The sequence below is a fragment of the Schistocerca cancellata genome, chromosome 4 (assembly GCF_023864275.1).
Source record: "Schistocerca cancellata isolate TAMUIC-IGC-003103 chromosome 4, iqSchCanc2.1, whole genome shotgun sequence".
In the NCBI taxonomy this organism is placed as follows: Eukaryota; Metazoa; Arthropoda; class Insecta; order Orthoptera; family Acrididae; genus Schistocerca; species Schistocerca cancellata.
This window is the reverse complement of record NC_064629.1, coordinates 210,637,906-210,657,661: the sequence shown is the minus strand read 5'-3', so window position 1 is coordinate 210,657,661 and position 19,756 is coordinate 210,637,906. Positions and strand designations below refer to the sequence as shown.

The window sequence follows — 19,756 nt, the reverse complement described above, 5'->3', positions numbered from 1 at the left end:
TCCAAGCCTCCTTACAGAGACATAGTGGCCAACAATCCCTTTTTGTCGACAGACGTTCTTACCCAGCCTTAGTTCCAGCTGTCGGGAAGGCGGTTTTCACTGTATCAAGGAAGAAAAAATATCGTTTAAAACTTGAATAGTTTTAAGCGGTTGACGCCATTTTGAGTAAATTATCGGTTACTTTCAGAATGACGGCATTCAGAATCTTTTCAGATTTCGGTTCCTCAGTATGTTAGGAAACATTATGATGACGTTCCTTTCTTTCGGAAATTTCGTTGATGATTTAAACTGTGACTGAATTTTCAGGGAACTCGAAGTTTTGGATACACCGGTAGGTTATTCATTAATAAGTGGTCTTGGGTCTCTCATCTGATTTTATGCTTATTAATTCCTACTCGACTCACTCTGTGTCTGCGGCGTTGAGCTACTGCACACGTGAGCGGCTCCTCACGTGACGGTCCTAGGAAGATGTGTTGTGTTAGCCGCTCCACAGGGCCCAGCATGGCTTCTTACACCTTCGACGACTACCGCCGACTCCTCGATTTCACGAACTCCAAATAATTCCACAAAATAATATAATATTTATCCCGTCCCTTCTTTCTCAGCCTGCTCCTACAACAGATTTAAACATTTCCATTGGCCGTTCCCCACTTCCTCTAATACACACACCAACAAAAGTTTTGCGTTGCCTTGGTATGTGGAGCAGGTGAGTTTCTATTACGACTGTTCCTATACCGATCGGAAGGTCACCCCTGACGTTTTTTGTGAACATACACACAGTTACCATGAACGCACTACGGGTAGAACGCCGCACTCGAAGGGATTACAGCATTTCAGTTGAAAGTTAAGCACCAGTAAGGACGAATTGAAGACATATGTCAAGAATTAACATTCTTCATGCCAATAAGGACAGTTGAGACCAGTGATCATGTCCACATCTTCAAGTTAGGCTCAGAAGGATTCTCAACCAGGGAAGTTGCTAGACGAGCGCACCGGAGTCAAAGCGATATGCTGCAGACATGGAATCGGTTCCTATTGAAGTTAGTGTTGAGGACTGACACCACGCAAGCCATCCACGTTCGACAGGTGCACTAGATGAGCAATATCTACGACTTTTGACTCAAAGGAACGGTGGGCTGAGTGCTCCAGGACTGAATTCGGCGTTCGAAGAGGCTAGAGGACGTTCTGTGTCGCATCGAACTGTTAGGAGACGACTGCATGATGCGAATCTCCATTCCCGACGACCACGGCGAGCACCACGACGTATTTCGCAACACCGTGGACCCCATTACAGATTGGCAAGAAATCAGCCAGACTGAACGCCTCAGAATTGATCTCGGGTGTACTTTACTGACGAAAGTCGGGTCTGCTTGTTCAAAATGGTTCAAATGGCTCTAAGCACTACGGGACTTAACATCTGAGGTCATCAGTACCCTGGACTCAGAACTATTTAAACCTAACTAATCTAAGGACATCACACACATCCATGGCCGAGGCAGGATTCGAACCTGCTTCCGTAACAGCCGCGTGGTTCCGGACTGAAGCTACTAGAACCGCTCGACCACAGCGGCCGGCGGTCTGTTTGTAGCCTGATAATTTCTGACAACGTGTTTGGAGACAACCCGGTCATATAGAACGTCTCCAATACTGTGTCCAACATGTGCAACAAGGTGGTGTGGAGTGGTTTTCTGGGGCGGTATTACATGAGGCCATCGTATACCTCTCGTAGTTGTTGAGAACAGTCTGTCTCCTCTCCCGTACGAAGACGAGATTCTACAACTAACAGTGGGACCGTATCGCCAACATTTTGGGACAATTTCATCTTTCTGGATGATAATTCGCGTGGCGTTTTCGAAGGGAAGTGTTTGATCACGCACAGTACAAATGGTTCAAATGGCTCTGAGCACTATGGGACTTAACTTCTAAGGTCATCAGCCCTCTAGAACTTAGAACTACTGAAACCTAACTAACCTAAGGACATCACACACATCCATGCCCGAGGCAGGATTCGAACCTGCGACCGTAGCGGTCGCGCGGTTCCAGACTGCAGCGCCTTTAACCGCTTGGCCACCCCGGCCGGCCGCACAGTACAGACCGTAATTGACTCCCTCTGAGTTCCATCTCTGCTCCCATGAGCCGCTGGCTATGAAGACAAAATTTCGGCCCAGACAACGAGCTGTTCAGAGAACTGGCGGAAAGCATAGGTGGCTGCCTTGTATGACGAGGGTGTTGGAAAGTTTGAACATTGCTACGACAAATGTCTAATTCTGAGCGGCGACTATGTAGACAATTATCTGGAAGCCGTAGCTAACTGTTGAAAATAAAGCATTTTTGATTTTCACAGTGGTTTCCACTCGCGACCGATCGGACCACAGTTTCCGAATAGGTCTCGTACAATGTCCTCAGGTAATGGCGTTGGAGGGCCAAGGTTTCGGCAAACCGCGATGCATTTCTTATGGTTGGCGTTTGTTTCACAGGTGGTAGCCGTGGAACACAACAATTTTTCATCGGCGTCTTTGATGTAGTTTTCCTGTACTGATGCAGTCGTTCTCCAGGTACGTTTCCTGTACCCAAGTGTATGATCTTGGGCTTAAGAGCTTAGCGAGGTATCCAAAGCACAGCCATCTGCTGCAAAGAGCTGATGGTGAGTACAGAGAAAGATATTTTATTGTTCTTGCAGTATGACTCCCTTTCCCACAAACTACCATTGTGCGACAAACTTTGCACAGTGTATGATGTCATATCCCATGCAGACAGAATAACGCACATGTCAAATCACTTCACTTCTAGATGAGGGACAATATGATTACCTTGAAGGTAACAGCTATATAACTTTTGAGAGTACGTCAGAATCAAGACAGTCTTTGATCGTAAATTTCCTTAATTCTGTTCAATAACTGGTTTCGATCGTAATGATCATTATCAGACTGATTTAAAACAGAAGTGGCAGCTTTATGAGTAAGAGCATTATGGTAAGGTGCAAAATTATAATTAGCAGCATTGATTGACATTTTCTGAGATGCATCTAACAAATGACATACCTGCCTCCTTAAACTTAGTAAACGAAGCAAATAAAATTGATAGACATGGTTGACATCTTCACATGTTTCAAAATGCAATAAAGCTGTGATGAACAGTTACGGCCTGTAACGTTGGGCAGTCATTAAAACACTACGATAACGGCTCAATACAAACAGCATAGGGGGTTGGCCGTTACGTGTCACTCGCCGTAAGCAGAATCTACAATGGCGTGCTACGAGCGCAGGGAAGGGATATTTGAAATTTTACGTAAGCTAAAATGCAGTTTGTTAAAAGAGGCAGAGCATGAAAATGGGTGCACAGCAAAATATTAGTTACAATTACAAATGCCAGCTATGCACAGTTTACAGTGGCGTGTTACAAAGCCAATGAAAATACTATACAAGTCAAATTATAATGAGTGAAGAATGCAGTAAGAAAAAAAAAAGAACTAGAGCAGTGAAATGAAACCACAGCAAAATAGTAGTCTCAGATACAAGTGTCACCTCTCAAGCAGGTGTCCACGACGTATATAGCACATAACGAAATTAACTGAAAGTAGCGTAACAGCACACGAAAAAAGTCTTTTCCATATCAAAATAATGATGGTCATTGAAGTCGGAATCAGTTATTGAACTGAATCAAAAGAATTGCAATCAAAAACTTTTGTTTTCGACGTATTCACTTCACTCCTATTTTTGCCAAGACATAAACATATTTCTGCTGCAGGAGAAGGAGGTTATTCTGAACGACTCAGTTGTAGTAAGGCAGCAAGAAGGAACCGTCCAACTCATTATCGAAAGAATCACCATCTCATTGTCTTGAAGCAATTTAGGAAAACTGAGTAAAATATAAATCCGTGTGGCCGGACGGGGAACCGAAACCTACGTCGTCCGAAATCTGCCCGAATATCTTAACCATTGCTCGTGACCTAGTTTCTCGTATTTCAAACTTTGTTTAGCTGCATGTTAATAAAACATTCAGTTCCAAGTGTTGTACGCTCAGTTTCAAAGAAATGATTTCCTGATTAAGGTTTTTGAAACAAACATATTTGTTGATTTCTGGAACTTGTTTGTAGCAAGTGAAGAATTTTCTGGTTTCACTAAAATAACTTTTGGCATTGAGGCCATACGGAAGCTTTGAAACCAAGACAAGTGTTACGCTGGCACTCTTGCTGATATTTCCAGGAATTCGTCCTACAAGACGCAATCAGATTTCTGCAGAAACCGACCTCTGGCCGTTTCCAGTAAATAGACTTTCACATTGTCCAACGCCTACCGATGATTGGAAGCTGAACAGTTCGAGGAGAATTTCTGATACGTCTGAGTTGTAAGACGGACAAATGTTCCCCATTCAGTTAGTATAAAGAAATACTGCCATAAATAAATGAAGTAGGATTTGTGAAAAACGTGTTTTCTCATAAAATTTAGGACCTTTTGACCTACGGAGTTTTTCTCTAGCTTAGAGATGTTTTGAGTGAGCGGAAAGAAAATCATTGATCTGCGAAAAGGATATTCTTTGTCTCACAGAATATCGTATTGCCTACCCGGGTAAGATTCTAATAAATGTTGCCTTCCTGTGCATTTCTGCTATCTGTTATTAACTATCAGGTCTATATCTAAATACTGCGTGTGCTTGTTCAGAAGAGGTTAGTGGTTGTGATGTCATAAATGAAAGAAGGCGGTAGTGAGAAACAGTGAGCCGCCGGCACGTAGCCTAGGGCCTCCCTGAGCTTACGGTTCCCATCCTACCGACGGCTCATTATGAGTACATGTTCTTGCTCTACGGAGGGGAGAGACTGCATCCACAATTTCCCAGGCAATCTCAAAGCCTTCAAAATAAATTCACTGAATGCGAATATCTTGGAATCAACTGTATTAAGAATGTAACAATATTATGAAAAGGACAGTTGCTACTCACCATATAGCTATATATGGTCAGTAGCAAAAAATGTTCAAATGGCTCTGAGCACTATGGGACTTAACTTCTAAGGTCATCAGCCCTAGAACTTAGAAATACTTAAACCTTTCTAACCTAAGGACATCACACACATCCATGCCCGAGCCAGGATTCGAACCTGCGACCTTAGCGGTCGCGCGGTTCCAGACTGTAGCGCCTAGAACCGTTCGGCCACCCCGGCCGGCGTTAGTAGCAACTTTCCTTTTCATTGACTTGAAAATTTATGCTGGACGGGGAGTCGAACCCGGATTTCTCTCTTATCTCGAGCGGTCGTCTTACCCAGTTTGGCTACTCGTGCACGCGTCCTAACCCGATCCAAACTTCCATATATCACACTCTCTACTTCACTAAACCATAGTCCCTTACACAGGCTGTAGATGAATCTCGGTTCCGCACAAATTTTCATGTGTCAGTAGTAGGTGGTACATCTATATCTAACACAGCTGACGCGAAGACATTCGCATTCAGCTAATTTATTTCTTATTAATTTTGGACGGCTGTAAATCGTCATTAATGTCTGTTCATCCGAACATGCAAGTAAATCTCAGCGAAGTTGGCAAATTATGACCTTCCACCAGCCATTCTCCCTCCGCCGGCTGTCAACAAGCCATCAAAATGTCACCAAGAATCAAGATTCGAAAAAAGCTTTCTGAGTGTCGAGCGTCACCGCAGTAGCGAGCCTTAACGATATCGTATGTGTTATATGAATGCATTCATATAATTGATTTGCATGGATGGGCACCTCCAGTGCGAATGCACGGTATCGTTCGACCTCCTGTGGAAATCTAAAAAGAAGTTAGCAAGCACATGGACGGGGCTGGGGGCGGCTAGGTACTGCTAGGTGGGAATGTGGATCGGCTGGGGAACGTGCCGGGATAGTTCGTGCATTTTCGATAAACGCTGGGTCCAGATGGCGTAGTGGTTAAAGCAACTGCCTCGTAAGCTGAAGATCTCGGGTTCGAGTCCCCTCCCCCCCCCCCCCCGTTCCTTAAATTGACGTAATTAACAATCTCGGATGCGACATCATATCTTTTTTTACCGGTTTAGTGTTAAACAAAGAGAGAAATCATGGAGCATTATTGAGTTTTGGATTCCTGACACTGCCATTCGGAGTGATGCCCGGCAATTTTTCCTTCAAGGAAGACGTCCGTTACGGATTTTTGTTTTTTTATACTAGTTCTTCCACAAAGAAATTGTTCAAGAGCAGAACTCATATATTTCGTTGCCACACAAACATTTATTCCTGATGTAGTATATCAGAGAAATAACAGTTTAAGTGAAACATCCTCAGAGGTTAGAGCTTAAGGTGCGACCCATGCCATAAACCAAACCTTTGTTTTTGGGGGGATTTGCGAGTCATCCGCTCCAGATGACGTTTCTGTAGTACAAGGAAGATAAATTAGTAGACTCTGTCAATTTTTAATTGCGGATGTACTCGAGCTTGCTTTGCCATTTCGGGCGACACTTGCTCGTTTGCCTTGATCTTTCCGAATGTCACGTCGTCTGACCTTTCTTAAACCCGTATGCATTAATTAACATCTCGTTCTACGGGATCTTCCTGCAATATACCGTTTGGATTATACTAGAGAGGAAGCAGCTGTGAATCCGCGACATGGGTATCTTCTTAACATGATTTAAGACTGAAACATAAAACACAAAAAAGTTTCATTTCTTCTTGCTGACGCCCACTGTAAGGAGGCGTTTAGAAAGGAAGAAAGGAACATTAGGGTGTACAGTTCCATCGACAACAAGTTCATTGGAGACGAAGTACAAGCTGGGACTGGGGAAGTATGTCGAAGAACATCGGCCGTGTCCTTTACAGAGGAAACATCCCGGCATTTATCTTAAGCGATTTCAGGAAACCACGGAAACCCAAAATCTGGATGGCCGGATGGGGTATTTATTTATTTACTTATTTTATCCGACCAGGGGAGCCCGACAGCGAAGAGGAACATACATATAAAAAAGTTGCAAGAAATTGTTTACCAAACTTCTCAATTTCTTTATGTACTTGTGGTTCAGTTATGTACACATCCGAGAAAATTGTAACTGCCAACGTATCTAATAATAATAGTGACTCTTAATATTAATAATAACATATATTAACAATAACAAAAATATTAATTTTGCACTTAAGTAGCCCTTTTCAAAATCATCCGATACTGGAGATATGATGACATGGAATATGGAAATGCCAGTGACGGAAACTGGTAAGATAGGGTATATTGTTTCAATAGAAGCACTGTGCAAGCTGGCTCCATAATGGGGTGGGCTGTGTGTACGTGGAATGGACTGGGTCCTCTGGTCAATCTGAACCGATCATTGATTGGAAATTGTTGTGATCAGCTACTTGGAGACCATCTACAGCCATTTATGGACTTCACGTTGCCAAACAACGATGGCATTTTTATCGATGACACAATTGTTCGCGACTGGTTTGAAGATCATTCTGGACAACTCGGCCCAATGATTTGGCAACCCATATCGCTCGATATGAATCCCTTCGAACATTTATGGGACATTATCAAATGGTTCAAATGGCTCTGAGCACTATGGGACTTAACTTCGAAGTTCATCAGTCCCCTAGAACTTAGAACTAATTAAACCTTACTAACCTAAGGACATCACGCACATCCATGCCCGAGGCACGATTCGAACCTGCGACCGTAGCGGTCGCGCGGTTCCAGACTGTAGCGCCTAGAACCGCTCGGCCACCCCGGCCGGCGATACATTAGCGAGAGATCACTTAGTGCACAAAATTCTGCATCGACAACACTTCCGCAATTATGGACGGCGACAGAGGCAGCGTGGCTCATTATTTCTGCAGGTGATTTTGAACTTCTTGTTGAGTCCGTGCCACGTCGAGTTGCTGCACTACACCGGAAAAAGGAGTCCGACACTATGTTAGGAGGTATCCAATGACTTTTGTCAGCTCAGTGTAGAGCGGGGAATCTATTAGAATTTACGCTCTTCTTTCGTATTTTTACGGGCATCAGCTCTGGGTCATTTCTCTCTGCGTCTCTCTCTTTCTTCCTCAGCTAATTCACAAAAGAAGAAACAAGAGTGACGAATACGAAGAAATTTTTGTGTTCTAAATGGAGAGGAATGCGGAAAGGGAAAGCACGAACCAACTGGGATAAATAACCCATATCTCTGACAGAAATACTACCTGTATATTAATTTTGTTGCCCACGACGTATGCCACTGCCTGAACTGCATAAATGCGAAATAATTATGCCATATTATAAAGCTTTCAGAAACTTGATCCTAACTGAAACTCTTTTTGAATTCTAGCAGCACCAGCATCAGGGTCAGTGGCAAGACCTTCACCAAATGAAATGCAGTCTACATTTTTAAATACTGGTAGCTGGCACATCTGACTCATAACTCGAGTACAATAGGAAGTGCGACATGAAAGTTAGATCAGTTGTATCATAATACACAAGAAACATAATATACAAATATGAAACCATTATACCACCTAAAACATCTTTGACAACATTTTTAAAGTCGTTATAAAATGTGAGGGAACGCTTCTTTTGGAAACCACCAAAGCACTGATGTCACATATTTTGATTATTCTGTATCTCTGCAAAATGTGTGGCTTCCAGAATATTTTAGGCAGGGGATGAAAGTACCTTGTGAGTGTCTGGTCTGGTGAATACGGTATATGTTCAAGAACAGTTCTGGACGAGTTAGACAAGAAATTAAAAACGTGGCTCACACCGAGCGGCCGGGTGTTGTGAACGACACCGCAGTTTGGTCGAACACACCATATGCGTTTCAGCAACTATTCGGTGTCGATAATTTGGTATCGGGAACTGTTAGAGGATCATCTCACTGCTGTCAAAAATTCGGGCAATATTCTTCTTATGCTGGAGTTCTGGAGTCACCCCTGTTTTGGGACGGGAAGAAGTCAGTGGACTCCTTTGCACTGAATGTCGCATAAAAGCCAGGTCAATTTAATAGCTCCAGGCGTTTTGCAGGAAAGATGGAACTCACGTTCAGTAGAAACTCCAACAGTTCCTTGCCGTAATGTCTTTGTTCGTCAGTCAATTTGTGCTGCACAAATATTGAACAGATTTTCTGCTTGCACAAATTGTTGTGGATGACAGCGTTAATACTGTTCTGGCTGATTTCCAATTTCAGAGACTGTTACCGTTTTTGTGCCAGCATTGTGCCAGTTGAAGTTGTTTGTTTTTCTTGTAGGCGACTGAACCGACATAGAGCATAAACAGTTTCCTCTTTATCCAGAAAGCGTTAGAATCGTTCGTAAACGCATATTTATGTTGCGCGCAATGGCACCAACATCTCTGTAGCCGTTTCTCGTAGTTTGTATAAAAACCGGATATTTCAACGTTGCTGGAACAAGTCCTCTGACTCACTACGTTTAAATGCCTCCATGAGACAAAACTCGTTCAGCCTAATGTGTTCCAACCTTCTTCCATATATCAGCGACTTGGACGCATTTGTAAGCTACCAACTAATTTGACCATTTCGAAAGGTCCCTGACTGGATTTTGACGAGCTAACCGGATTTTAAAAGAGTGTGCCATGATCTACATTTTCTACCGTGGGTACGAATTAGAAATATTGAAGCCTAAGCTCGGTTTGAATTTTTCCATGCTTTATTATGCACGGCGCTTTTGAAAGTGGTCTCCTACTTGTCAACCAGATCACTCAGTCATTTATGATGGGACGTAGGGCATCACGTACAATTAAAACAATGGTTCTGTGAACCATATATCGACGTTCATAAAGTACTGGCAGAGGTAAAAGTCACGTAAGGTGCAAGAAGAAAACATTTATATCACCTGGAAATCGAAGACCTTAGCTTAGGGCTCCAGACCTTACACACAAGTAACTGACCTACCGAGACACAATATTTTCATGTAGCTGTAAGTATAGTTATTAAATAACAACATATAGAGTAGACTGGAATTCCGATAGGAGTTTAGAAACAATGAGCTAATTTCTGCAGTGCTGATCTCTGCTGAGATTTGTGCACACAGTGTCGATCTCGATAGATATCGACTAGCATGTATTTCTTCGGAGAATATAAGCTTTTGCCTCTTGTGAAGGTTCCAGCAGACATTAAGCAATCACGAAGTGACATATCGTTGTAGATAGACATAACAATATTAATATTGTGCTGAGTACTTACATGAGAAGCCTGCGTTCATAGCCTGCTAACTTCTGTCATCGATTCCCGAGCGGACAAGACGAAACCAGTGTCACTCTTATACTGTCATTTAGGGAAGATCTGTCGTAAGTAAAATCTGACAGGCCAAGGTATCGAATCCTAATACCTACATTGCGGTTACGTAGGCAGCTGCTTCTGAAATAGCTGGTAGTGCTGACACTTCTATTGACGAGTACTGTATAACCTAGACAAACATTCACCTATTTATTTCACTGTGTACCTCACTTTTCGTGCATCTTTTTGATTTGATTTGTTCTAGGCAAATGATTTTGTAATGTGTAACACATGCCTAAAATTTTACGGTCGTTCTATTTTAAAGATATTGCTCTAACAAAACTTGACCATAAAAGGCAAGAAGAAATTTAATACGGTACATGAAACTTAAATGAGTAAAAGTTATTTTTTTTTTTTTTTTGGTGGGGTCATAGTGTTTCTGGTTGTACTGTATGCTTAGCACTTGCCAACCTTATTGTGTGAGCTTCTTATTTGTTCCGTTAGCCAGTCTAATTAACCTCTCCATATGATCTAAAATAGCAAGTGAGAATATGTTTCCAAAGAGCACTAAAAATTAGATATTAAAAAATAGAATTAGAAGCGATTGCTTAATTAAATTCGGACCTTTATAAATGAACTGTCAGTTCAGAGCAATTTGACGTAGTGGTGTGCACTTACGAGTTGAACACAAGGTACAGACGAAAATAAACCAAACAGAACTTCAGAAACTAATATATGAACACAAAGTCAAATACAGAGGAGAAAACACCTTCAGAAAACCAGATTAATATAATTTATAGCGTAGAAGTCTAACAAAACATTAAGAACATGTATCACCCAAGACATAAAGCCCTGATCATCAATTCACAAATAAAAAAGTCAGGCATTTATCAATTAAGCTGTAATATCTGTGGTGTTAGATAAAATGGTTTAATGACCAGGAACACTGAACATAAAATAGCCTATAAATTGAATAGTAACCTCTCTACATTCTTTGAGCACCATCACGACCGGCCGCGCGGGATTAGCCGAGCGGTCTATGGCGCTGCAGTCATGGACTGTGCGGCTGGTCCCGGCGGAGGTTCGAGTTCTCCCTCGGGCATGGGTGTGTGTGTTTGTCCTTAGGATAATTTAGGTTAAGTAGTGTGTAAGCTTAGGGACTGATGACCTTAGCAGTTAAGTCCCATAAGATTTCACACACATTTGAACATTTGAACCTTCACGACCCTAAGTACACACTAAGAAACTAAAAAACTACTGTGGTCATTCTCAAAATAGAAAACAAACAAAATGTGAATACTCGTCAAGAAAAATTAAGCATGCTCAGAGGGAATGTCGAACAGAAACGTTGAGTTGCTAACCAACTGACAGTGGCAGCACCACAAACTTAAGTCCTAGCAGATGAATGACGCAACGATACAGACACATCAGACTCTCACAATGCTGCCAATAACAAATCAACCCCTTGCAGTTCAGAAAGCAGACTGATGTACATAATTACAATATCAAAAGAAAAAAAAACTCACATTCATTACTCCACATTAAGATTGTCTTTAGCACAGAAAGGGGAGTACAATGATGGCGCCGAGAGAGATGGTGCAGTGGTTAGCACACTGGACTCGCATTCGGAAGGACAACGGTTCAACCCCGCGTCCGGCCATCCTGATTTAGATTTTCCGTGATTTCCCTAAATCACTTCTGGAAAATGCCGGGATGTTTCGTTTCAAAATGACACGGCCGATTTCCTTCCCTTATCCGATGGGACCGATGACCTCGCCGTTTGGTCGCCTCCCTCAAATCAATCAATCAACCAACCAACAATACTGGCAGAAAAATTTTTGATCACTTATCTAATGATATAAAATGTCTGTTTTGGAAACAAATTGAAAAGGTTCTTTTTAACAACTCCTTCTACTCCGTAGAAGAACTTTAAGTTTTGTGATTTGTAAAGGGTCGTGGGTAGGAATTACTACATCACATCCACACTGAAAAAAAAAACCTTGTTAATGGTCATCATGTAGGCCCATTTATACGTAACTGCGTAGTGTGAATGTAAAGTAACTCGTTCCATATCATTACAATTAATCGTACAAATGATTCGTGGAACATGAGACTAACTGGCAAACAACTATAGATCAGAGCAGCAACAAAATACACTGAAGTACGACGAACATCGCATACACGCTCCTCCAACGACACATATTGCCACGTGAATTACAAATGTCAAACACGCGTACAGAACCGATAGAGGAATTAATCATAAACCAAAAAATTAAATCAGAGAATTCGTACGTTGGCTACATTCATGCTGTTACACCACAACAATGAGGATAAATGTTAAAAACGACCATAGACTTGTCGCTATCCATGTAAAAATGAGGACACAACTGAGAGAGTAAAAGAACGACCGGCAGGATGTAAGTCGAGGATAAGCACTGCGCTAAAGATGTGTATGCCCACAAATTGTTCTCATCCTACTTAGTTATGTAAATATTAGTTTGGAAAATTTTGTGGGGTAACAACACTAACGATGCTTCAATACAAGAAGACAATTAGAAATAATTAATCCATTATATGTAGACAGTTTTCCAAATACTTTCACTGAAAGTTTTGTCCAAAAGCAGAATCATCTGAGCATAATTTTAGGCAGCAGCCTTGGCGTTTCTATAGTAAACACTAGTGGTTTTCTTGTGCCGTATAGCACCTTCTTGAACTCTGATCTGTTATTATAGAGGGTAGACAAAATACGAGGGCTATTTGGAAAATAAGGTCCTCTTGGGCTCGAAATGGAAATTACGTTGAAAATCCGATGAAGCTTTGCACAGATGTGTTGGGCAGTCTCTAGTATGCCCGTCGATCGCGTCACATCACTCTTTTCAGTTATGGGGCAAAGTGGGCACGTAAAGATGTCTAGATAAATAGTGTCACCCGCAAAGTATAAGGGCCTGGTGAGAGATTTCGCCTGATGTCATGCAGCCCACATAACACAACTGTTATGCGTGTCCTTCTTCGTGACAATATTCTCGGTCCCATTCTGCAGGGGCAACGAAGAAGCCCGTGCAGCATTATCGATGGCAAATGTTTTGCAGCGTCATCGACGGGAAATGTTTGATCGCCCAAAATAGAGCCCGTAATCGTCTCCCCATGAGTTTCATATCTTCTCACGTGAACCGCTGGTTATAAAGACAACGTTTTGGGACAGACAACGAGCTGTAGACCAGCATAGAGAATTGACTTTTAGCGCAGGCGGCTGCCTTCTGTGACGATTTGTTGGAACAATGTCTAACAAGGGGAAGCCACGACGTTTGGATCGCGGATTTACTTAAAACTTTGTACACCTTTAGTAGGCAATTAAAACAACATAATGTGCAAATAGTAAGGTGTATTACTCTGGCAATTTCGGGAAAATCGCAAGAGAAGTTTTACGCGTCTATTATGTAACTGATGTATCTGTGCGTAGGTGCTGGACGTGGTGAAGTGGTTAGTGTTCGAGCTTCGTAAGACGAAAGAGTACGGATTGACGGTTCGACTCCTGCTCAAATCTTAATTTTTGTAGTACAAGTGTAAATCCTGTGATATTCGAAAAATTTGCACCTACACTATTCGTTCTTGCTACATTAGCAACGTCTCACCGCTAAGCGTGTTAACTTCCAAATGGGGCCTGCCTCCAGCTCGAAGAGTCGAGGTGCAAAGTAGTTTCGAGTACCTCAATAGATTGCATGTATATAGGATTTCGCAAATCACATCTGGAATACATTTTCAGGAAAACTTTAGGCGTTTCTTCATTTCCTTGTCGATAGTTATAAACATGTTTGTTCTAATAATTAAATTTAATTAAAAATAGTTAGTAGTCAAATAACATGAAATTCACTAAAACTCCATGCAAATACACGTGGTTTTTGAAATTATATTACCTCTCAAATGTCATATAAATTAAATAATATGGCCAGTGATGAAAAAAGTATCGGTTAAAAATTGAGTTTGAGTGAGTTCGAAAGTTGACCACCGTGAAATCTAACTTCCGACACCTACGCACATATGCATGAGTTACATAATAGACGAGCATAATTTCTCTAGTCGTTTCCTCGGTACTGCCGGAGTAGTACACCTTACTATTTGCACATTATGTTGTTTTAATGGTTTACTAAAGTTATACAAAGTTTGAAGTAAATCTATGATCCCAACGTGATGGGCTCCCCTTGTAAGTCGGAACAGCGACTATGTAGAGGAATAGCTGGAATATGTAGCAAACTGTTGCAAACAAAACATTTTTGATTTTCACAGTGGTCTTCATTTCGTGACCGATCGGATCTTTCTTCCCGAATAGCCCTCGTAAAACTGGCCGGAAAATATTTCATGCACCTAAGATAGGCAACCCGACTTACATCGTGTGCCCCAGATGTGGATGATGGGAGTGGTGTTGCCGACGCTAAGGAGCGTGAAATATGTTCTGGGAGTCTTACTTTTCCCACGCTGTGTTAAGTGTATGCCTAGCAGTTAGTGTGAGTTTATGTGCATGAGACAAGGCACAGGAAGTACGAGTGTGTGTGTGTTGCAGGTGGGAGCGCGGCGCAGTCGCGCAAGAAGCCGACGACGGCGGCGCCCGCGGCGGAAGGCGAACTGGCGGACGAGTGCCCCGAGCCGAACGGCTACTTCGCAGACGCCTACCAGTGCGACAAGTACTACGACTGCCGCGACGGCGCCATCACCGAGAAGCTCTGCCCCGACGGCATGGTCTTCAACGACTACAGCCCCGATCAGGAGAAGTGCGACCTGCCCTTCAACATCGACTGTTCCAAAAGGCCGGAACTCCGTAAGTTGTGTACAGACTGCTCTTGTGGCATTCCTTTACGTTGTTACGAAACTTCCATCATCATATGCAGCAATCATAGCAATTCTGCACTCAAATTTCAGATGTAGCGATTTACAATTCAAATTCTGAAAAAAAGAATGAACAGAAATCCCTGGAGACTGGAAATACACACTCATACGCTCGCTCCAATCCTTTCGTATCAGGTTTAAGTGACGTGCCGGTAACCTGTTAGATTTAAATAGGATCACAGTCAGCAAATGTGAAGACATACATTTTAAAAAGGTATATAGAGGGGTCCAAAAAAATGTATCCACTGTTTAAAAGTCCATAACTTGCAAACTAATCGACGGAATTGTCTCACTTTTGGTGAAAGTGTAACTTAAAGTCCAACATAACGATATCACTGTAGGTGTTCTAAATGGTCACCATTAACATCCACACACAAACGATCCTGCCGAACTGCAGCACGAACTACCGACTGCAACGTCTTCAGTTGGATATTTGCACATGAATGTACGATGGATTCTCGAAGTTCATCCAATGTGCGTGGCTTTTGTCGATAAACGACGTCCTTTAGTGTTCCCCACAGGTAAAAGTCCAGAGGAGTTAGGTCTGGCGAATGTGGTGGATACACACAGCACCTCTACGGCCTATCCATCTTCCTGGTAGATTTTCGTCGAGATACGCCCTAACACGATTTTGGTAGTGGGCTGGCACACCATTTCGTTGGAAGTAAACTGTTCCGTCTCCATACAAGTCTCGGATGGCAGGTAAAATGGATGTCTGAAGCCTCTGGAGGTACACCTCACCGGTAACTGTGGGATGTAGCACTTCCACTTTGCTGTCTTCAAAATTCGCCGGACACTTGAGCGACTCACTCCAGTTTCACGAGCACACCGTCTCACAGACTTCTGTGGTGAGCGAGTGAATTGTTGTAACACACGAGGGGAGTTAGCTGGACTTGTTACTGCTACAGGTCGTCCAGATCGTTGTTTGTGTACATCTTTAACACAGCCTTCGGCTTCAAATTTGTCTCGAATGCGACGAATCGTTAAACGTGTCGGTGGCTCTGTTTGATACTCATTTCGCCATTGCCGTTGAACCTCATTAATGTTTTCGTACTTAAAATACCACTTCAAAACTGACTTCCTTTCATCGAATGTAAGCCTTGCGCCAGCCATGTTTACTCGAGTAACTAGGTGCAACTAAGAACAAAACGCTGACTATCTGGCGACTGTCATCTGACAAAACAAAACAACGCAATACAACGCTTGTGTGGCGATTGCCGGAACTACAAACTATTACACTACCAAAGATGAGACAACTCCGTCAATTAGTTTGCCACTTATGGACTTTTAAACAGTGAATACATTTTTTGTACCTCTCTGTATAATAAACAAATACTGTTCTGCATTCAAATTTGATACCCTTACTTTAAAAACTCTATACGTACTGTCTATATAAGTTCAGAATCACGTTTTGGTGCTGATCATTTACAGACATTCTCGTAAATGAAAAAAAAAAACACAACTTCTTTTTTTCATTGTCAACCAACTTCATATCATTTTCCCCGTTGCGCCACATGGCACATCGTGCAACGCTTTGATGGACTCTTCTTCTTTACAGCTGCTGGGATATTCATCGGCAAATGAGTCCTTAGTCCATTGCTTGTAAATGGACGAGGATTCTGGGAGTTGCACTATTGTAATACTTATTCTGACATGTTTATACGAAAATCTGAGAACGTTTTCTTCATCTGCCACGTGAGTTTTGATACACAATAAAGGTATATAATATGCGTATCTCCAGAATACGAAAAAATATATCTCATACTTTTCTTAACTTTTTCATCACTAGAATCATGGTCATCCTTGTTTACTACAGAAGAAAAATTTCTCCCAGCGTCTGACGTATCACTCTGTACTGAACTACTATCTAAAACAAAGTTTAAAAGACCTATAATTGCATCTTAGCCACAAAAGCGATAGTAACGAAGGCTCAGACTACTAGACATGCTGTTTCACCATATCTGTTGCAAGATTCTAGTGGTTGTAGAGGGGACTTGGTAAATAAAGCTTTGATAATCAATCACTCTCCAGAAATCTATGGTCTGGATGTAAGAAATGAGGGGCAGCCAAATGAAAATCAAACATCCGCTACAATGAGACCATGGAGTAGTTCTACTCGAAAGTATTCACCACACCCGTTGAGGCATTTATCCCACTGGGAGAGGAGACAATCAATTGCTTTTTCGTAGAAAGCTGCTGGTCGCTGACTCATCCGAAAGCGGACCCACTGTCGCGCTTCCTCGTCCGACTGAAACCGATGTCCACGCATATCTTTCTTCAGGTTGCTAAGGATGTGAAAACCACACGGTGATAGATCCAGACAGTGCGGAGGATGCTGCAGTGTTTCCAAACCAAATCGCTGAAGCGTAGCCTTCGTCCGATTGGCAATGGGAGGGGGGGGGGGGGGGAGAGTTATTGTGCACCAGGATAATTCCGTCCGACAGCATTCCTGGGCTTTTGGACTCTATGGGGCGTCGCAGTTTCTGCAAAGTGCCTTCATAGCGCTGCACTCTGATTGTGGTTCAGATCTCGAGGAACTTTAAGAGCAGAGGGCACCTGCAGTCGAAGAAGAAGGTCATCATGACCTTACTGGAACTTGTGTGAACAGCTCTGAATTCCTTTGGCGGGGTAGATGTGGGATGTTTCGAGTTCTGGCTTTGCCAGTTCTCCTCGCGCTGTCGGACTGAATCATCCTGTTGCACGATAAAGGCCGATCCAAACACTGCCAATCAGACGAAGGCTACGCTTCGGCCATTTGGTCGGGAAACACTGCAACATCCTTAGGGATGGCCCGGATCTTTCACCGTCTGCTTTTTACATCTTTGGCGACCCGAAGAAAGAGATATACGTGGACGTTGGTTTCAGTTGGACGAGGATGTGCAAGAATGGGCGCGGTTGTGGATCCGTTGGCGGCTGACCGCTTCCTACGAAACAAGAATTGGTCGCCTCGTCTCGCAGTGGGGTACATGTCTTAACGCGTGTGATGATTACTTTTGAATGGAACCATTGCATGGTCCCGTTGTAGCCTGTGTCCGGTTTTCATTTCACTGCTTCCTATAAGTTTGAAGATCAGATTGCTTTCAAATCTCCCGCTTTACGATACGTACACAAACTGAGAAGAGGATGCCATCGTCAGTCCCTTCTGAAATAATTAGGACATCGCATTCCATCTGAATACAATAATGTCTGCGAGGAACTGGTACGTTCACAACTACAGGGTTGACTGCGGTGCTTATTCTCGGAGAAGACAACATGGCGACGAGTATTCGAATCATTATCCATACTATGGGGTCTTTTACAGCACACGGCACACGGATCAGAGCTCTTTGTTTTCGCTGTGTGCGTACCGTGACCCAGTCTTCAAAGTTATTTTAAATACAAACTGTACGTTTCTGGACATGTGATCGTTGTCAAAACTTTATCTACTGAGTCCCCTATATAACCCTCAGAAGTGGGTTACAGGAGTTCTGAAATACTCTTTATGTAGAGACAAAACACGAAGGAAAAAAAGCGCAGTCAAAATCCACAGACTTGTAATATGTGTTGAACTACATGCAAGAGTCATCTGTGGTCATATGATCTCGCTACATGGAGCACTATACGCGCTGTGATCGGCAAAAGATGCGAGGGCCTGGAGTGGCGTGGCTAACTGGTCTCATCAAATAGTGCGAATGGAAAAAGAACAGATGAAAACCCAATCAAATGACAGGCGAGGGTTTGTGTTCCTACCCGTTCCTTCTACGAGGGTTGTTCGGAAAGTAAAGAACGATCGGTCGCAGAATGGCACCACAGTGAAAATCAAAACTGTTTTCTTTCCACATTTAGCTATACCTACCAGGTACTTCTCTACATAGTCGCCGCTCCGACTTAGACATTTGTCGGAGCGTTATACCAAATTTCCAACACCATCGTCATAGAAGGCAGCTGCATGTGCTTTCCGATAATTCTCTACGCTGGTCTATAGCGCGTAGCCTGCGCCCAAGTGTTGTCTTCGAATCTAGCGTTTCATGTGAACAGAGATGATACTCAGGACGAGGCAATTAGGGCTGTGTTGTGGGTGATCGAACACTTCCCATCGAAAAGTCTGCAGGAGCACCTTCACTGCCCCTGCAGAGTGCAGCTGAGAATTGCCATGAAGAAGGAAGTGCGTGGCAGTTGTGTTAGGAGGGCTGCATTCATTAAGGCGAAGCCTTTCAGCGGGCACTCCTAGTTGGCGGAGACATCGTTGTTCTAGGCACCTTTACTCGCTCACAGTGCGCTCACAACTGAAAAGGGCGTCTTGATGCGATCGACGGGCATACTAGAGACACTGCCCAAAACGTCTGTGAAATGCCTTGTCCGATTTTCACAGTGGTTTCCATTTCGCGATCGATCGTTACTCACTTTCTGAATAGCCCTCGTAATTAATTTTACAATGTCGTATTAAACAAGGTCAATGAAAGTTGGTTTAGCAGTTAGCTGAATATCAAAGAGGTTGCAGAAATGGGAAGTCGTGTGTGGAAAAACTTTTTTATCTCAAGAGCATTCTAAAAGGAAGACAATCTGAGGAGAAAACAAAGTAATTGTGTTCGTTGTTTTCGGAGTAGCGTATGGCACATCCCGTAATTTTAGAAGATTTTTGAGCAGTCAGAAAGAGAGAATCAATTACAAACCAGAAGTTAATGGAAGCTTACTCCAAAGTCAAATATTAGGGGGAAAATTT

The 19,756-nt window shown here is 42.7% G+C and overlaps 1 protein-coding gene across 1 annotated transcript in view; it reads left to right on the top strand.

Annotated features, from left to right (window-relative positions):
* The window catches only part of LOC126183751 (protein obstructor-E-like), an 88,992-nt gene that overhangs the window by 34,067 nt on the left and 35,169 nt on the right, over positions 1–19,756 (top strand). Inside the window, exon 2 of the mRNA XM_049925973.1 lies at positions 14,732–14,986. Within this exon, the coding sequence (XP_049781930.1) occupies positions 14,732–14,986 (255 nt within the window). The remainder of the gene's footprint in view (positions 1–14,731; positions 14,987–19,756) is intronic.